The 17,998-nt window shown below is 63.5% G+C and overlaps 2 protein-coding genes across 2 annotated transcripts; both read right to left on the bottom strand.

Moving 5' to 3' along the window:
- Positions 1-928: 928 nt before the first annotated feature.
- On the bottom strand, positions 929-7,965 carry SMO (smoothened, frizzled class receptor). Its single transcript, XM_075511335.1, has 12 exons — positions 7,599-7,965; positions 5,750-5,955; positions 5,352-5,561; positions 5,085-5,257; positions 4,669-4,888; positions 4,448-4,571; positions 4,272-4,364; positions 3,950-4,058; positions 3,549-3,734; positions 3,038-3,186; positions 2,813-2,947; positions 929-2,664 (listed from the first exon to the last, which is right to left on the bottom strand). The coding sequence occupies exons 1-12, from the start codon at positions 7,855-7,857 to the stop codon at positions 2,123-2,125; spliced, it is 2,406 nt and encodes an 801-aa protein (XP_075367450.1). The 5' UTR covers positions 7,858-7,965; the 3' UTR covers positions 929-2,122.
- Positions 7,966-10,344: 2,379 nt separating this feature from the next.
- TSPAN33 (tetraspanin 33) lies at positions 10,345-14,897 on the bottom strand. The gene is made up of 8 exons (XM_075510989.1): positions 14,735-14,897; positions 13,408-13,465; positions 13,040-13,167; positions 12,880-12,954; positions 12,680-12,775; positions 12,173-12,301; positions 11,545-11,706; positions 10,345-11,273 (listed from the first exon to the last, which is right to left on the bottom strand). Exons 1-8 carry the CDS (start codon positions 14,837-14,839, stop codon positions 11,172-11,174), a joined length of 855 nt encoding a protein of 284 aa, XP_075367104.1. The 5' UTR covers positions 14,840-14,897; the 3' UTR covers positions 10,345-11,171.
- Between the last annotated feature and the right edge of the window lie 3,101 nt (positions 14,898-17,998).

Raw genomic sequence — 17,998 nt, 5'->3', positions numbered from 1 at the left:
CAAAATTCAGTATTTTAGCTTTTTGTTTCAAAACGGCGTATCATTTAGGAACAGTTGCTACAATTAGTTTTTCTTTTAAAAAATAAGCCCACAAAAATGAAAGATAGATAGATAAAGAGAAAAAAAGAAGCACACAAAAATAAAATAAAGATAGATAAAGAGAAACATTTCGTTTCGCCCCAGATGAACCAGCCTTTCCTCCGGCTTCCCGCTACTCACCCATCCCACCGCAGAGCCCTCCTCGATGGCAGCGGAGTGGGGTCGGCCCATCCCGCTCACCAAAAACCATCAGGAAAATGCAATTTTCCCCGCCCAATTCCACCCAAATTTCAGAGGGGTGCCCGGTCTCCGGGATAACCGAGCGCCCTGGGTGTGACAGAGCGCGGGCAGCCGTCAAACCGGCACCCGGGTGCCTCATTCCCCAACCAAATAATAAAAAAAAGGACACTTTCCAAAAGCAGCAACTGTCCCCAAAAGCACCATCCCCACAGCCCATCGCCTGGCAGTGCGAGCAGCAGTGGGCACCCCTGCACCCCAGGGAACCCCACTCCGGCCGAGGCACCCAGCAGCACCCCAAAACTGGGGCCACCCAACTGCGGGTTTGGGGATATTTAAGCCCGTAGTGCCATCTGCTGGCAGAGGGCCCCCCAGTCCCCCCACTTCGCTGCCAAAGCCCGGAGAGTGTCCCCCCAAACAGTCCCCGTAGCACCCACAGATGTTTCCAGCCCCTCACACCTGCATTCTGCGGGTGAAGCAGCCAGGACGGGGGTTTTAAAGCAGTTTAAAGCAGTTTAAAGCAGTCTTTAAAGCAGTTTAAAGCTGTTTTTAAAGCAGTTTTTAAAGCCGTTGGAGCCCTTTTAGGAGAAAAGGCAAAACCCCACGACGTTTCCCCGCAGTCGATACCTCCCCAAAGAGCCCGGGGTGGCCGTTGGCAATGGAAAGTTGGCAAATTTAATACTGATACAGGAGGGTTTGCCTTTACACAGCAAAAATTAACCCATGGAGGTCACCGGGATAGCGAGAAAGCCAGGAGCCTACCAGGATTTAATAAAGACGTGTACAGGGATAATGGACAGATACAAAACACCAGCAGGGACTGGAGTCCTCCTACGTCAGGGCTCGGCCGCGTTCGCTGTAACTTGGGGTTGGTTTTTTTTCTTAAAAAAAATAATAAAAAGCTTTGCTCAGGGGGTTGGTGCACCCGGACAGCAAAGGCGACCCCAGCTCGCCTTGCACGCCTCAGGATTTTAAAGTTTTGTTGGTTTTTTTTTTTTGCATCATGGCTCGGGGAGCGCCTGTGCACCCCAACGCGGCTCCCCATCTCCCGTGGCCAGGGACTACCGTCCCACCAACCCTCCGTTTTGGGTCTGGTTCAGCTCTCCGGGGAGCTGGAAGGCACTTTGGGACCCCTGAAGAAATAAGGGTGTACCCGGAAAAACGGGTGCACCCCGGGGATGCTGCTGCCGCCCCGTGATGGGGGTTCAGCTCATCCCGTTCTCGGCCACAGCACCCAAGCGGAGGCCATGCCCGGCCGTCACATCTCAGTGTATTATACAAAGATTAAAAAATAATAAAAAAACCAACTATTGGCACAAGCGTTTGTAAGCTCTACGTACCATCTAGCCACGGGTGGGGGCAGAGGGCGAGCGAGGGGTGTCGGCGGGTCCCAGCACCCCGGGACGCGGGACAAAGCTCACCAAAATCTACCCTGACCTACGCTCGCCCGCTGCCTGGTACCGCTGTCCCGGGAGGGCCACCCGCTCCCGTCCCCATCAGTGACAAAGGCAGTGTCCCCCTTGTCCTTAAATCCCTGCAGGACCTGGGTGGGGTTTGTTCCACCGACACCCTGTTTCTCTTCTCCCAGCGATGCCGGGGGGAACCCCAAAACCCTTCGGCCAGCATCTTGCCAGGCTGGGATGTGCATCGAGGCTGTCCAGGTGATGTGGGGAGAAATGTCGTCCTCCGAGGGGAGAAATCAGCCATGGCCGGGCCGGAGGGATGCTTGGGACTGGCCGCAGCAGGACGGGGTGGGCTTCGGTGTCCCCTCGCAGGCTGCCCGTGCTGGACGAGGCTTCGGGTCTCACCCCAGGTGTCCCCGTCCCCTCGCAATGTCCCGATGGGCTCAAAAGTCCGAGTCGGCATCCAGCAGCTCCGCGTCCACCAGGTTGGTCCGAGAGTGGATGGGGGCCAAGCCGGCCCGTCGGCCCTGAGTCCTCGGTCCCCCGCCGCGGGGCAGGGTGCCGGGGTCGGGGGGCCAGAGCAGACCCCCGTTGTGCTGCCGGCGCCCGCTGCTGGGGCCGGGGCTCTCCTCCTCCGGGGACCCGCTCTCGGGGCAGAAGGGGTTGCTGATGAGGTGGAAGACGTTGGCCCTGCGGCGGCCATCCCACAGCCCCCCAGCGAAGGCGGCTTCGGGCTGGCTGGGCGGAAGCCCCGGGAGGACATCGGGGGCGAAGGCGACCAGGCAGGTCTGGGGCGGCAGCCGGGGCAGGCGAGGGACGGCGCTGGGGGCCAGGGGGGCTGCAGGGCCCCCCAGGCAGCGCTCTGGGCCTGGGCACACCTCCTTCTTCTTCTTCCTCCGCTTCTTCTTGCGGCCGCTGCGCTTCTGCAGCTCGGGGGAGACGTCGGCCTCCACCACCCAGAGGTTGGCCCTCTCCTCCGGTGGCACTGTGGGACAGGGGACGGGGCGGGTGAGAGCGGCCACATCCTGCCCTGTGCCCCCCCCCCACCAGCCCCAGCCCCCCCCCACATCTCCAACACCCCTCAGCCTGGCTCGGCCCCCCAGAGATGCCCCAAGCGGTCCCCAAGGACTTGCCAGGCGTCGCCACGGGTGTCACCGAGATGTCCTGGGGCAGGATAGCCCCCCTCCGGGCCACCATCTTGGTGACGTGCTGGGCCCACGCCGAGGACACGTCAGCCGATGGCTCATTGATGTCAAACGCTAAACCGGCTGCAATGACAACAGGGGAGCCCTGGTCAAGGCGGGGACGGCAGGGACCTCGGGGCGCTGCCGAGGTGGCCCCCTCCAACAGGCACATACCCACAGGGCCGTCGTGCGAGACGGTGTGCATGCTGAAGGACAATTCCTGGCCCGGGTCTCGCAGCAGCTCCTTGCGCTTGGAGAAGGCCTTCGCGATCATCTTGCTCTTCTTGATCCTCTTGGGCTGGTCATCGCTCTGCCCCGTCAGCCTGGGGACACGGCAGGTCAGAGCAGGGACATGGGGTGACCCAGGCACAGGGGACACACCGCCCCAGCATGGCAGCTGGGGACATGGGGACCCTCCCCATCTCCCTCTCCCACTCTGGACAGCGGCACCAAGGGCTGGGGACTGCATTGGATGGGTCCCCTGGGGATGGAGGTGCTCCACAAAGAGGACACGAGACACTTGCAAAGTGGGAGAAGCCACCGCATTCCCAAACCGCTGTCTGCTGTGAGCCCACAACTCACTGAGCTGATGGGCAAGTCTGGGGACAACCTCCAACATCTCAGGACTTTGGATTGGGCAGGAAGGGCCACATGGAGCTGGGGTGACATCCCAGGGGGGTCCCACCTGCACCAGGTGCGCTTCCAGATGAGCAGGGTGGCCTTTGTCCAGACCCAGGTGCTCATGGAGACACCGGTGCCAAACATGGCGAAGAGGTTGATTTTCTCCACCAGCAGGCTCGGCCGGTTCTTGATCTCGCAGTCCGGGATGGGCTTGTTGGTCTGCGTGGCGATGGTCACATTGGCCTCACACCTGCGGGGACAGACACAGGACGGCAGCCGTAAGGAGGGGGACACCCAACGACGCCCCGTGATGGGGCTGAGCGCCCACAGCTCTGCCGAGTGGAGATGTGGTGGCAACGCTGGTGGGGGACATGGGGTTCTCCACTCTGCAACGTCCCTCGCTAAACGCGAGGTGCTGGGATGCCACCAGCGTCCCACTCGCCCTCCCGACCCCGTCCCACTCACAGGACGTATTCCCGAAAGCTGCGCTCCCACTCCGCCTGGTTGAAGAAGTCATAGAAGTGGCAGCCAAAAGTGATGAAGACGAAGCCGAAGGCCAAGAAGCCAAAGATGCCTGAACAGAAGCGGGACATCCCTGGTTTAGCTGGATCCCAGCAATGCCGGGACAAAGATGCTGCACCAGGGCCGTGCCACCATCACTACAGCTTTGTCCCCCACTGCAGCCACCCCCGGGAAGGTGGGATGGGGCTGTCCAGGTTCAGGGGACAAAATGTCCCCACTCCCTCTCAAATTCCCATGGAAATGGTGCCGATGGAGCCCCGCTTACCCAGCCGCAGCATGGTCTCGTTGATCTTGCTGGCTGCCTTCTCGCTCAGCAGCCCGGGGTGGTTGCTCTTGATGGAGAAGAGCGTCATGACCCCTGCGGTGGAGGGACGAGGTGGTCAGGGTGGGAGGGACACCCACGGTGCCCCCGTCCCCGCACCGGGGCGAGCTCGCACCTACCCCGGATGAGGAAATAGCCCCCCACGATGAGGACGAGCCCGATGGGCGCCAGGACGAAGCCGGCCCGGTAGCGGTAGTTCTTGTACCCCACGAAGCAGATGCCGCTGACGGAGTCACCATCCACCTGACAGAGATGGGGAGGGGGTCAGTTGGCTGCGGCCACCTCTCCCTGCGCACGTCACCCAGGGAACCTCCAGGACGTGGGATCGTGGTCCCGTTACCTGCGCCACGGCCAGGATGGCCACGGTGAGGACGAAGGGGATGGACCAGGTGATGAGGTGGAAGTAGGAGGTCTTGCCCAGCAGTGGCTGGTAGGTGGTGCCCAGCGCCTTGAAGGAGGTGTGCCAGGCGTAGGTCAGCATGACAAACCAGATGACACCCGACATCAGCGAGTAGTAGACGATGACGAAGATGATGACGCAGGAGAGCGTCTCATTGGAGCTACGGGAGGAGGCAAGACAGGAATGTCACCAACCTCCACGAGGGGACATGGGGGAGGAAGGGGGCCTCTCCCACCCCAAGAGTGGAGCATCCTCCATGCTCCCAAGAGGCCAGGAAACCCCAAGAGCCCTCCTTGGTCCCAGGGACACCTCTTGGCACGTGGCCGAGGTGGGATGGGGACGAAGGTGACACGTACGTGGGTTCCCCCAGCCGCATGGTGCCGTCGGCCCGGCACACGATCTCGTCGCGGGCGCCATCCATGAACTGCGCCAACCAGCCGATGCTGCCCACGAAGAAGCAGGCGTTGACGTAGAAGAGGATGACGGCGGGGTAGCGGTTGGAGTTCCTCCAGTCGGCAACAAACGTGGCCTGGCGGGGCGGGGGGGGGGGGGGGGGGAGAAAGGGACAGCTTGGTGCCTGGTTCCCTTTTGGGGACACCTCCCCGTGTCCCCCCATGTCTCACCAGGGTGAAGAAGGTGCAGAAGATGGTGACGGAGCTGAAGGCGGCGATGTAGACATGCATCTCGCGGTGCTCCTTCTCGGTGAAGAGCGGGTTCTGGCACTGGATGCCACAACCCTCCACGTCCTCGTACCAGCTCTTGGGGTTGTCCGTCCGCACCAGCGGCGCCTCGCACTGCCCCGAGCTGTTGAACTTGATGTTCTGCACCTCGTTCTGCCGGAGGAGAAGGGGGGCCGTGAGGAGGAGGAGGCACCCCCACGGCAAAGGCTGGGCTGCCGGGGTGGACATCGGTCCCCCGCAGAGGGCTGGGGACAGACGGCGTTTCCCCGCTCCCGCTGCCCCGTGGGGATTTGGAGCCCGCGGCAGTGCGGTGGGGCGTCCCCCCGTGTCTCCCCCCGTACCGGGCATCCCTCGGGGAATCGGTCGGGCGTGCACTTGAGGAAGTCGGGCCAGCCGCGCTCGCGCTCCACGATGGTGCAGGGCGCCCGGGTGGCCTGGCAGAGGGTCTGGCTGGGCAGCTCCACCTGGCCGTCCTCGCACTTGGGCATGTAGACGGCGCAGAGCAGGGGCTGGATGACGTCCCAGCAGCGCGGGGCGTTGCGCAGGCCTGCGGGGACAGCGCCGTCACCCCCCCGGGGCGGACCCGCATCGTCTTGTCCCCCCACCCTGCAGCCCCACGGGGACGTGGGGCGGGATGGGACGGGGCAGAGCCCGGCTGCGGTGGCGGGGAGCACCGGCACCATCCGCCCGTCAACTCGGCGTACGCAGCACCCGGGCCCCTCTATCACGCCTCTGGGGCACCGTGCCCGTCCCCGGGTGCTATACTGCTCCCCTGCCATACGGGGCTCAGCCCCGGCCCCCTGCTATACTGCTCTCCCTCTATGCTGTACCCAGTCCCAAGCCTCCTGCTATACCGTGCTCATCCCCGCTCCCTTGCTATACAGCTATCTATACTGTACCCATCCACGGTCCCCTGCTATACGCTCCCCCTCTATACTGTACCCAGCTCCAGGACCCCTCTATACTGTACCCTGTCCCCCACTATACTGCTCCCCTCTATACTGTACCCATCCCCAGTCCCCTATTTCTATCCCCCTAATACTGCACCCCTCCACAGTCCCCTGCTATACTGCTCTCCCTCTATACTGTACCCAACCCCAGAACCCTGCTCTACTGCGCCCATCCCCAGTCCCCTGATATACTGCTCCCTCTCTTATACTGTACCCGTCTCCTGTCCCCTCCTATATTGCTCCCCTCTATACTGTACCAGGCCCCTGTCCTCCACTATCCTGCTCCCTCTCTATACTGTACCCAACCCCAGTACCCTGCTATACTGCACCCATCCCCAGATCCCTGCTATACTGGCCCTTCTCTATACTGTACCCATCTCCCATCCCCTGCTATACTGCTCCCCTCTATACTGTACCCATCTCCCATCCCCTGCTATACTGCTCCCCTCTATACTGTACCCATCTCCCATCCCCTGCTATACTGCTCCCCTCTATACTGTACACATCTCCCATCCCCTCCTATATTGCTCCCCTCTATACTGTACCAGGCCGCTGTCCTCCACTGTCCTGCTCCCCTCTATACCGTACCCATCCCCGCTCCTCTGCTATACTGCACCCATCCCCAGTCCCCTGCTATACTGCTCCCTCTGTACTGTACCCATCCCCTGTCCCCTCCTATATTGCTCCCCTCTATACCATACCCATCCCCAGTCCCCTGCTATACTGCTCTCCTCTATACTGTACCCAACCCCAGAACCCTGCTCTACTGCGCCCATCCCCAGTCCCCTGCTATACTGCTCTCCTCTATACTGTACCCATCCCCTGTCCCCTCCTATATTGCTCCCCTCTATACCATACCCATCCCCAGTCCCCTGCTATACTGCTCTCCCTCTGTACTGTACCCAACCCCAGAACCCTGCTCTACTGCGCCCATCCCCAGTCCCCTGCTATACTGCTCTCCTCTATACTGTACCCATCTCCTGTCCCCTCCTATATTGCTCCCCTCTATACCGTACCCAGTCCCTGTCCTCCACTGTCCTGCTCCCCTCTATACCGTACCCATCCCCGCTCCCCTGCTATACCGCTCCCCACCGCCCCGTGCGCACCCCCAGCCCCCCCTACCCCCCCCCCGCCACTGCCCGTCCCCAGACTCCTGACTGTGTCCCCCCCCTCCGCCTCTAGCCCCCCCACCCCACCCCCCGCTATACCGCGCTGGGCCGCAGGGCCCGTCCGTCCGTACCGGACCAGAGCAGGAGCTTTCCGTGAGCCTCCTCCTGCGAGGCGGAGTCGGCGGCCAGCAGCGTGGAGGTGGCGGCGTAGGGCAGCGCCGAGCCCAGGCAGGCGCCGTAACGGAGCCGTTCGCAGGGCGCGGGGCGGCGGCAGCGCTCGGGAACGGCCGAGGCGTTGAGGAAGGGGGCGGCGGGGCAGCGGCGGCCGCCCAGCGCCAGCGCCATGCCCAGCGCCAGCGCCCACCGCCACCCGCCGCCCTGCGCCGCCATCCCGGCCCGCACCGGCGCTAGGCGGGCGGCCCGGCCCCGGCCCCCGCCATGCCCCGACGCCCTTTGTTGAGCTCGCCGGGAGCGGAGCGGGGCCGCTCCTCCTCCTCCTCCTCCTCCTCCTCCTCCTCCCTCAGCGCGGCCCGGCCCGGCCCGCCACGGCCCCGCGCCCCCCGCCGGGGCGGGCTGAGGAGAGGCGGCGCGGCGGGGAGGGGGGGCAGCCGCTTTTGAGGGGAAAAGTGGCTTTTTGTGAGGAAAAAGTTACTTTTTTTAGAGCGGGGAGGAAGGGCAGCCGCTTTTGAGGGGAAAAGTGGCTTTTTGTGAGGAAAAAGTTACTTTTTTTTAGAGCGGGGAGGGAGGGCAGCCGCTTTTGAGGGGAAAAGTGGCTTTTTGTGAGGAAAAAGTTACTTTTTTTTTAGAGCGGGGAGGGAGGGGACGAGTTTTTGAGGAGGAAAGGGGGGTGTTGAGGAGGGGGATCGCGCTCCGGGAGGAGGGAAGAGGGTTGTTCTCCCGCGGGGGGCTGCTGGAGGGGGGGGGGGAGTTAGTTTTGGGGGGGAAATGTAGGGTTTTGTGAGAGGAAAGTTGGTTTTAGGGAGGGAGAAGTCGCTTTTGGGAGGGGAAATGTTGCTATGGAAGGGGGAGGAGTCGCGTTTTTGGAGGAGAAAGTTTGTTTTTTTCGGAGAGAAGTTGGATTTGGGGGGGGAGAGGGGAGAGGTTTGGGAGGGGGAAGTTGCTTTTGAGGGGGGAAGGTCGCTTTTTGAGGGAGAGAAGTCGGGTTTGGGGAGCATAAAAGTTGTTTGGGGGAGCAAAAAGTTACTTTTGAGGGGTAAAGTTGCTTTTTGGGCAGAGAAGTCACTTTTTTGGAGGAGAAAAGTTGTTTTTTAGGGAGAGAAGTCACTTTTAGGGGAGGAAAGTTGGATTTGGGGGGGGAAAGTCACTTTATTCAGGGGGAAAGTTACTTTTTAGGAAGGAAAAGTCACTTTTTGGAGGAGAAAAGTTGCCTTTGGGGAAGAGAAGCCACTTTTGGGGGACAAAAGTTGCTTTGTGGGGATGAAAAGCACTTTATTGGGAGAGAGAAGTTTCTTTTTTAGGCAAAAAGTCACTTTCTGGGGGGAGAAGGTTACTTTTTGAGGAGGAAAAGTCGCTTTTTGGAGGAGAAAAGTTGGTTTTGGGGGGAGAAAGGTCAGTTTTGGGGGAGAAAAGTCACTTTTAGGGGACAAAAGGTGCTTTATTGGGAGAGAAAAGTTTCTTTTGGAAGATAAAAGTCACTTTTTGGGGGGGGGAAGTTACTTTTAGGGGAAGAGAAGTCACTTTTGAGGGGAGAAAAGTTACTTTTTTGAGGGGGAAGTTACTTTTGGGTAAGCAAAAGTCACTTTTGGGGGACAAAAGCCACTTTCAGGGGGAGAAAAGTTGCTTTTTGGGGACAAAAGTCACTGTTTTGACAAGGCAGACAATTTTTGGGGACAAAAGTCAGTTTGGGGGGGAGAAGCCACTCCTGGAGAGCAGCTACTTTTTGAAGAGAATTTGCTTTTTGGGGGAGAAGTAGCTCTTTGAAGGAGAAGTGTTGGGGAGAAAGTAACTTTTTTGAGGGGGAGAAGTCACTTTTTGGGGAGAGGTGTCATTCTTTGGAGAAGTGCTCACTTTTGGGGGGAGAAATTGCTCTTTTGGGTGACAAGCCACATTTTGGCAGAGGGGTGAGGCGGTTTTTGGGGGATGAGAAACTGCTTTTTTTGGGAGAGAAGTTGCTTTGGAGTGGGGGGGGACTTCAGAAGTTGCTGTTTTGGGGTGAAAAATCACTTTTTTTGTGGGGAACGTCACTCTTTGGGGCACAGGGGGGACAGTTTTGGGGTATTTTTCCTGGAGCTCCTGGCCGCACACAAAGGGCCGGGTGCTGGGCCGCATCCCGACTCCCTCCGCGGCGGGGCGGCGCGGGGGGACCACCCAGCCCGAGGAGAAGAAAAAATAAAAAAAAAAACCACCCAAAACTCCACCCACGGTTTGCGACGGCTCCGAAAAGCAGCGGCGAGGCCGAGGCCCGTGATGCTGGGGGGCACCAGCAGCCCCCCCCTTCCAGCTCACGGCACCCCAAAATTTTGCAGGCTCTTCCCTAGGGCAGAGGAGGGGGGCAATTTAGGTCCCCCCCCTGCCCAAAGTCACCCCCCGGAGCAGGGTAACGAGCACCTCTCCAAGCTTTCCTCGCTGGGGGCTTCTCTGCTGTCCACCAGCTGGCTGTGCTGCCCCTCGCCCCCTTCTCCCCCCTTGTTTCGGGGTCCTGCAGCCGACCCCCACCAGCATAATACTGTTGAGATGACGGGGACCCTGCACGGGAAGGGACTGGCCTCGACCCTGTCCCCACCGAGCCGTCCCCCAGAGCCCCGGCGTTGTCCCCCCGTGGCATTGCATGTCCCGTCCCCCCCCGGAGATCGAGCAGCCCCCCGCACAGCCTGGCAGAGATCGCAGGGTCCGGCCTCACCGCTCTTTATTCTCCGTAAAAGCAAAGGGAAACGTCACGGCCCGACACCGGCCCCGCAAGAGAGGGGACACAGGACTGTGCCTGTCCCCTCCTCCGCACGGGGCTCAGCACCCCGTAGAGGGGTTCGAGCCCCCCAGGGCAGAGACGGGACCCCCGCCCTCGGCTAACGAAGCGCCCGTGGGTCAGCCCTGGGCAGGATGCCTCCTGTTCCTCCTTCTGCCAGGGTGGACACGCAGGCGATGGCTCCTGCTCCCGGCCGGCAAGCGAAGCCTTCGGCTGTCCCCTCCGTGGGGCACCGGGACGGAGCCGACGGGGCTTGTGGCACCCAGCGACGGGGGGAACGTCCCCAGTTCTGGAGCCAGCCTTGCTCCGGGTGAAGGCAGCTCGGTGCACGGACGGACAGACAGACAAACACCCATCTTCAGCACAAGAGGAGATGGGACGCGCGTCCGAGTGCAAACCTGCTTCGCGCACGACCTGCGCACCAGCTCTCGGTCCCCCAGGACGGACGGACAGACAGACAGCAGTTCAGCAGGACTGGTTCAGTCTCCCAAACAGGTCGCAGCAGCATGGCACGTCCTGGCCGAGCCCGGCACCTGCTCTCGCACCGGCTGCCGAAGCCACGGAGTCCCCAGCGTCCCCGCGCGTCCCTCTGCGCAGCACAGCGGCCACCAGTGCGGATCCGGGCGTCCAGAGCCCGCTCCATCCTCCCTCTTCTCCAGCAAAGCCCCTTCAGCTCTTCCCACGGATCCAGGGTTTGGAAAATCACCGTTGAGGTGCCGGCTCCCCAACCCACCGCTGTGCCACGGGGATGGACACCGGCACCACCGCGGCGTGCCGGGGCTCAGTACCAGGGGTCTGCCCGGTGCTGCTGGTTGTAGAGCTGTAGCTTGATCTGGTCTCTGATCTGGTTGATGAGGATCTGAGCCAGCAGGATGCCCACCAGCTGCGGGAGAGGAGAGGAAGACGGGAGGAAGACGCGGGTGCTGAGGGACACCGGGCAGCGTCACCCTGCTGTCCTCCCAGCGGGTTACACGGCTCCAGGCGAGGACACGCCCGACGTTTGCACCGCTCCCCCCACCCCAAATCCTGCCCCGACTCCCCGGGGTTGCAATTAGACGCATCGTTAAGGCAACTCCCCCGCGACACGAAGAGCAACGCGGAGCTGCGGGACGGTCCCTTCTCCCCACCAGTCCCCAGGGGGGACCCCCCGGTACCTGGGGGACGGCCAGCCCCAGGGCGATGCCCCCCAGCAGGAAGAGGTTGCTGTGGATCCAGTTGACCAGCTTGTCGATGCAGCCGTTGGTGTAGATGAAGGCGCTGGCCTTCAGGTAGCTCATGGCCTGCATGCCCTGCCCGCACATGGTGTTGATGACAGCCTGGGGACAAAACGTACCGGGCTGGAGGGGGGGGGGGGTCCCTGCCTCTTGGGGGGCAGCCGGGAGCTCTGCGCTCGCCTCGGTGCCAGTCGGGGTGTCCCCTTCCTCTGGGGCCAGCTCGCCCTTGGTGTCCCCAGCCCCATCCCTCCAGCGCTGGGCTCCCTAACCCCCCGCCAGCCCCCAAAAGGAACAGTACCTGGCGGGGGGGCAGGGTTGGCAGGGTCCCTGCCTGCCTGCAGAAAGCCCCCCACCCTGCGCAGGGGGAATCCACCCCCACCCCACCGTCCCCAGCCAGGGGTCCCCAAACCCGGAGGGCGATACAGGGTCCCATACGCTGCCGGTAGTGGGTTCCCTCTCCTGGGGCGGGGGCTCCAGGCTCAGCACAGCCCCGAGGGATGGGAGAAGAGGTGTGGAGCGGGGGTCCCCCAAGGACGTCCGGGGTCCCCCCCGAGGACGCCGTCCTCACCTCGTCGGCATTCCGCAGGCAGCAGGAGAAAGGCACAGAGCACCGCTCCCGGCTGGGGTTGGTGGCGGTGCAGTTGAAGTACATGTTCTGGGACCAGTCCTTGTAGGAGACGCCGCCGCAGCAGCTGAACTGCGGGGAAGGGCACGGGGTGCTCAGCGGGGAGAGGACCCTGGCCCCGCGGCGGGGGGACAGGAACGGTGGGGACAACGGGGCACAGGACCGCGGACTTCACGGGCAGCAAGCGATGGCCCCCCCAAGCCCACCTACATCCAGCTCGCCCCCCGTCACCGCTGTCGTTGGGGACGAGCAATCCGCTCCCAGTGGTTTTAATAGGCCCTACATAAACACAGGCGCCAGCAGAGACAGGGCTTCACCGGGAACGTCAAATCCTCGTGGAAGAGCCACCCAACGTCCTCAACCTGGGGGACCCCGCGGATTTAAGCCTGACCCACGAGTGGGGAGACACGTCCTCGTCCGTCGGAGGGAGATGCCAGCCCCCCCACGCACCTCCTTCTGCCCGAAGTCGATGAGGTTCTGCAGGTCCAGGTCATCCCGGTAATGCACGATGGCACCGTTGATGATCTCGCTGACCTTCCCGCGCGCCTGCGGGGTGGGGACATCAGCAAGGTCGTCACCCAACGGGACAGCCTCGGGGTCAGCCAGCCCCCCCCGCACCGCTGCTCCCCCCCCCCACCCCCCAGCGGTACCTTATCGGAGAAGACGAAGCCCAGCACGCCGGCCGCCAGCTGCAGGAGGAAGATGATGGTCAGGCAGACGGAGAACTGCGGGCGAGAGGATGGCGATGGCGGGGGGACCACGGGAGAGATGCCGAGCCCCGGGAGGGACCCGCCGTCCCCGGGGACTCACCGTCTGCAGCAGGCAGATGTTCTCCCGCAAGGAGCCGACGCAGCCGCAGAAGGTGATGAGGAAGGTCAGGACGCCGACCATGATGAGCAGGATGGCGGGGTCCACCGCCAGGCAGGCCATCGCCGCCTCTGCCGCGGCGAGCCGTCACCGAGCCGTCACCGGCAGCCCCAGCACCGCAGATCCCCCGGGGTCCCGCATCCCGCTCCCCCGGGGACGGGGCAGCCCCTGCCGTCACCCCCTCGCCGGCGGACGGGCACCCCCCCCACGGTGCCGGCTCAGGATCGGCCCCGCTCTCCCCCGGCCGGGCAGGGGGGCACCGAGGAACCTCGCTGCGTCCCCCCGCCCCACCCTGAGCCCCCCAACCTCACCTGCGTGCTTCAGCAGCCGGGCGTAGACCCCCACGGCCACCATCACCATCGAGATCATCTGCAGAGCAGGACGGGGCGCTGTGAGCCCCCCCCCCGGCACCCCCACCCTCCCGCTCCGGGGGTCCTGCCTGCAGCCCCCGTGGAGTCGGGGCTGCAAACGGGGCACCAGAGCCGCACCCGCTGCCTCAGTTTCCCCTCATCACCCCCACACGGACCCGACTCGCAGCGCTCCGGCGTCACGGGTGGGACAGAGCGCACCGCGAACGGCCCCGGCGCGTCCCCACCTCCCGGGGAGGTCACCTCCGTCCCCACCAGCCCTTCCCCGCTGCGGGTGGCTGGATCCGGGGGACGTAGTTTGTCGGAAGCGAGAAACTTCCTCAAAAATGTGATTTCAAATGCAGAAACATCCCTCAAAAAAAATCCCGAGCCTCCAAAAAACCCCCCAAAAACATAAAAAAAACCCCCAAAAGATAAAAAAATCCCCCAAAGCATTAAAAAAATCCCCAAAAGACCCCAAAACATGGAAAACCGTGGGGCTTCCACACACGAGGCGTCCCGGGGGGTGGGCTGGGGACAAGAGGGGTCCGTGTGCCCCCCCCGCTGCTCCAGGGGGTCGTCGCCTGCACGGGGCCAGGATTGGGCCCAAAGGCCGTCGTTTCGGTGGCAATGGCACCCGGCGGGTGGGTCCCCTGGGGAGGCTTGGTCCCGCACCCCCCCACACGTGTGTCACCCCCGTGCCCGGGGGCTCCCGGTGGCCCTGGGGGCTCCCAGTGGCCCTGTCATGGGGGGGGGGGGGGAAGACACCCCCAAAGGGCTGTGGCACCCCAAAGGGTGGGTTTGGGGTGGGGAAAGCAACAGGTTTGGGGAGGGGGGGGCAGCCACCGCGGAGGGCACCCACGGGTGACACCATGAGCGAGGGGGACCCCAAAAACCCTCGGGGGATGGGGAAACCCAGCCTCCCACCCCCCCAGCGATAAGGGGGCGTCCCGGTGGGGTCCCGGAGATGGGGGGGTGTCCGGGGGGGTGGGGGGGGTCGGGGATTGGGGGATCCAGGGGGTCCCCCGGGGATGGGGGGGGTGCTGGGATGGGGGGGTCCCAGCGTGCGGGAATCCGAGTGGGGTCCGGGAATGGGGGTACCCGCTGAGCCCCCGCGGGGTCCAGGGATGGGGACAATCCCAGGGATCCGGCGTGCCCCCGGGATGGGAGGGTGCCGGTGGGTCCCCGGGGATGCGGGGGGTCCCCGGTGGTCCCCTCGGGGATTGGGGGGGGGGGGGGGGGGGGGTGTCCCGGTGGCCCCCCGCGTGGGGTCCCGCTCGCTGGCACTCACCCAGAAGAGCATGTTGAAGAAGAAGAGCACGTACTTCGCCACCGGGCTCACGAAGGAGAAATCGTCCCCGTGGGGCCCGGCGCCGCCCGCCGCCCGCCCCGCCATGGTCGGGTCGAGCCGAGCCGAGCCGAGCCGAGCCGAGCCGAGCCGAGCCGAGCCGAGCCCACAGACCCCGCTTCGCTCCCCCGCCGCGAGCTCAGCTGAGCCGGGCGGCGGCGCGGCCCGCCCCCTCCCTTCGCCGCCCGCTCATTGGCCCACCTGGCTGACTCTTGCCTTCCCATTGGTGGTTCGCCCCCGTCGCTCAGGCACCGCCCTTTCCTGCCCCCCGAGCGCGGTGTGTCGCCGCCGCACCTGTTCGCGGCACCCCCGGCCTTAAAGGGCCAGCGCCCCTCCGCCTTAAAGGGCCAGCGCACCCGGGTTTTCAATCACGTCACGAGCCAGCTCGGTCCCGAATCCCTCCTGGCTCGCCCCGCAGCCCCGCCTTCCCCCAAACTGCCCGAATCGTGCTGTCCCCGCCCCAGGGACCCCCAGCCCGGGGGGGAATGGTTGCATTTTCTATGTATAATTTATAATTTTTTTTCTACCTTTGGTGACAGCCCTCGGGAGGGACACGAGGGGACAGCTGGGACCATCGCGGGGATGGCAGGGACACGGGAGAGCCCTCATCCCTGGAACACACCCGGCTGAGGAGATTCGGGGTTTCCCTGAAAGGCTGCGCCCGAATCTCTGACCCCAAATTTGCAGAAATCACCCCCAAAACGGGCAGTGCCGATGCTCCGGCCCCGGCGACCTCGCCGACATAGGGAAGTGGAGCCCGAAACCCCAGCAATTCCCCTCCCCGCTGCTAAAATCTGCGAGCTGCGTAAAAAATGGGACACTTTGGTGGATTTCTTCACAATTGCCTTTATTTTCGGGTGTCCAGCGGGACCCCCCGAAGCCAGCGGGGAGGAGGAGGAGGATGGATGGAGCCTTCCTCCACCACAACGCTCCGCTCCATCCCCGCCACGCTCCCTTTGCTCGCCCCCTTTGCATTAATTACAGCCCGGGGCGTGAGGAAGCAGCGGGTCCCTTCCCCAACCGGATCCAAGCTTCAAATCCCATTTTTTGGCTGAATTTTTACATCTATTTTTGCATCACGCTTTCGGTTTTCGTGGCTGGCGTGGGCAGAGGCAAGCGCCATCGCCTTGTCCCGTCACCGTGGCATGGCCGTGCCATCGTGGGGACGGGTCCCCTTGGCTTGGGGACCACAGCCCCCCGGTTATTATTATATTTATTATTATATTTATTATTATATTTATTATTATTTCTCTATTACGCCAGGGTTCATCAAGGATGGAGAGCCCCGGGCAGCAGCTGCCGGCGCCGGCACAGCCCTTCCCGGAGGAAAGCGAGAACTTCGGGCAGAGGAACTGAAACCAAAAAAATCCCCTTCTTGCTTGTAGGGTCACCGAGGTGCCACCGCAGCGATGGCACCCAGCCCGTGTCACCCATGAGCCGCCACCCAGCCCTGGCTGCAGGTCCCATCACCCGGGGAGGTGTTTGCTTTGGGTGCTGCTGGAAGAAGCCCCGAAAACGTCGCGGTCGATGCCCGCGGGTCTCCGGAGAGCCCCCTCAGGCAACCCACGAGGTCTTGGTGGGGTTGAACGCTCCCTGGTCCCCACAGAAGCCCTTCTGCCCCGTTGATGAAGAAGAAGGTGCCCGTGCTGGTCCGTGGATGCACCGTCCTCCCGTCAGATCTACACGTCCGTCTGTCAGACCTGTACGTCCACCCGTCAGATCTGTGCGTCTCCCATCAGATCTACGTGTCCACCCATCAGATCTATACGTCCACCCATCAGATCCATGCGTCCACCCATCAGATTTACACATCTACCCATCATATTTGTGCATCCACCCATCAGATCTCCGTGTCCACCCATCAGATCCACATGTCCACCCATCAGATTTCGCTATGGGCCTGTCCCATGGACGAGTACCCATGGACGTGTGGGATGGGATGGGACGGGATGGAGATGGGAGGGGAGGGGAGGGGATGGGATGGGTATGGGATGGGATGTGGGATGGAGATGGGATGGGATGGGGTGGAGATGGGATGGGATGGGATGAGATGGGATGGGATGGAGATGGGATGGGATGGGATGGGATGGGATGGGATGGGGATGGGATTGGGATGGGATGGGATGGGGTGGAGATGGGATGGGATGGGGATGGGGATGGGATGGGATGGGATGGGATGGGATGGGGATGGAGAGGGGATGGGGATGGGATGAGGTGGAGATGGGATGGGGATGGAGATGGGATGGGATGGGATGGGATGGGGATGGAGATGGGATGGGGATGGGATGAGGTGGAGATGGGATGGGGATGGGATGGAGACAGGGACAGGGACAGGGACAGGGACCGGGACAGGGACAGGAGGGCGTGTGCAAGCAGGGGGTGGCAGGGAGGCCCTGATGGCCCCGCTCTGAGCCGCGGTGGCTCTTGGTTCTTGGCTCCTTGGTTCTTGGCTCCTCGGTTCTCCATCCCGGGCGGCCACAGGAAGAGGGGGAGGGGGAGGAGGGGGAGGGGCAGCGGCCGCGGGAGCCCCGCGGAGTCCCCGGGGCCGGAGCTGCTGCGGGGGGGCCCTGAGCCCGGCCCGGCCCCGTGGGCGGGACGCCGGGGAGCGGGGTGGGCGTGGGGCGGGGAGCGGCTGGGGCACACGCGTGTTCGTGAGTGTGCGTGTGTGTGTGTACACGCGTGTGCACACGGGCGGGTGCCGCTGCACGATTAAAGCGAGGGGTTTGTGCATCCAACCGCCGCGTGGGAGCGCGGGGGGGGAGCGGCCGCTGCTGCGGGGCCGGGGACGGGACAGGGACGGGACAGGGATGGGGACAGGGATGGGGACAGGGACGGGGACGGGGACGGGTCCAGCCCCCCCCGCCGGCCGCTCCGCCACGCGGGACACGGGCACGAGGCGTGACCGAGGGGGCGTGTCCAGGAACGAGGGGGCGTGTCCACGCCGTGGGGGCGTGTCAATGGCCGGGGCGAGAGGACGGACGTGTCTGTGGGCGGGGCGAGTGGGCGTGTCGGTGGGCGGGGCCATCCCGTCCCAGCTGTCGGCAGCGCCGCCCAGCGGGCGCGGGGGTGCACGGGGACCCCACGGCCCGGGACCCCACGGCCCATCCCTGCCCGGGACCCCACAGCCGGGACCCCACACCCCGGGACCCCACAGCCCATCCCCACCAGGGACCCCACACCCCGGGACCCCACAGCCCATCCCCGCCA

This window comes from Mycteria americana, chromosome 1 (genome assembly GCF_035582795.1).
Source record: "Mycteria americana isolate JAX WOST 10 ecotype Jacksonville Zoo and Gardens chromosome 1, USCA_MyAme_1.0, whole genome shotgun sequence".
In the NCBI taxonomy this organism is placed as follows: domain Eukaryota; kingdom Metazoa; phylum Chordata; class Aves; order Ciconiiformes; family Ciconiidae; genus Mycteria; species Mycteria americana.
Note: the sequence above shows the minus strand (reverse complement) of the source record. Positions and strands in the feature narration are given on the sequence as shown.

Excerpts from the sequence above, each read along its gene's own strand:
- SMO (XM_075511335.1), bottom strand. The coding sequence starts at position 7,857 with ATGGCGGCGCAGGGCGGCGGGTGGCGGTGGGCGCTGGCGCTGGGCATG. Across the intron at positions 4,572-4,668 it reads CCATCCTGGCCGTGGCGCAG|GTGGATGGTGACTCCGTCAG; the intron begins GTAACGGGACCA and ends CATCTCTGTCAG. Across the intron at positions 2,665-2,812 it reads GACACCCGTGGCGACGCCTG|TGCCACCGGAGGAGAGGGCC; the intron begins GCAAGTCCTTGG and ends CCTGTCCCACAG.
- TSPAN33 (XM_075510989.1), bottom strand. The coding sequence starts at position 14,839 with ATGGCGGGGCGGGCGGCGGGCGGCGCCGGGCCCCACGGGGACGATTTC. Across the intron at positions 13,168-13,407 it reads CCGGCTGCTGAAGCACGCAG|AGGCGGCGATGGCCTGCCTG; the intron begins GTGAGGTTGGGG and ends TCGCCGCGGCAG. Across the intron at positions 11,274-11,544 it reads TGGGGCTGGCCGTCCCCCAG|CTGGTGGGCATCCTGCTGGC; the intron begins GTACCGGGGGGT and ends CCTCTCCCGCAG.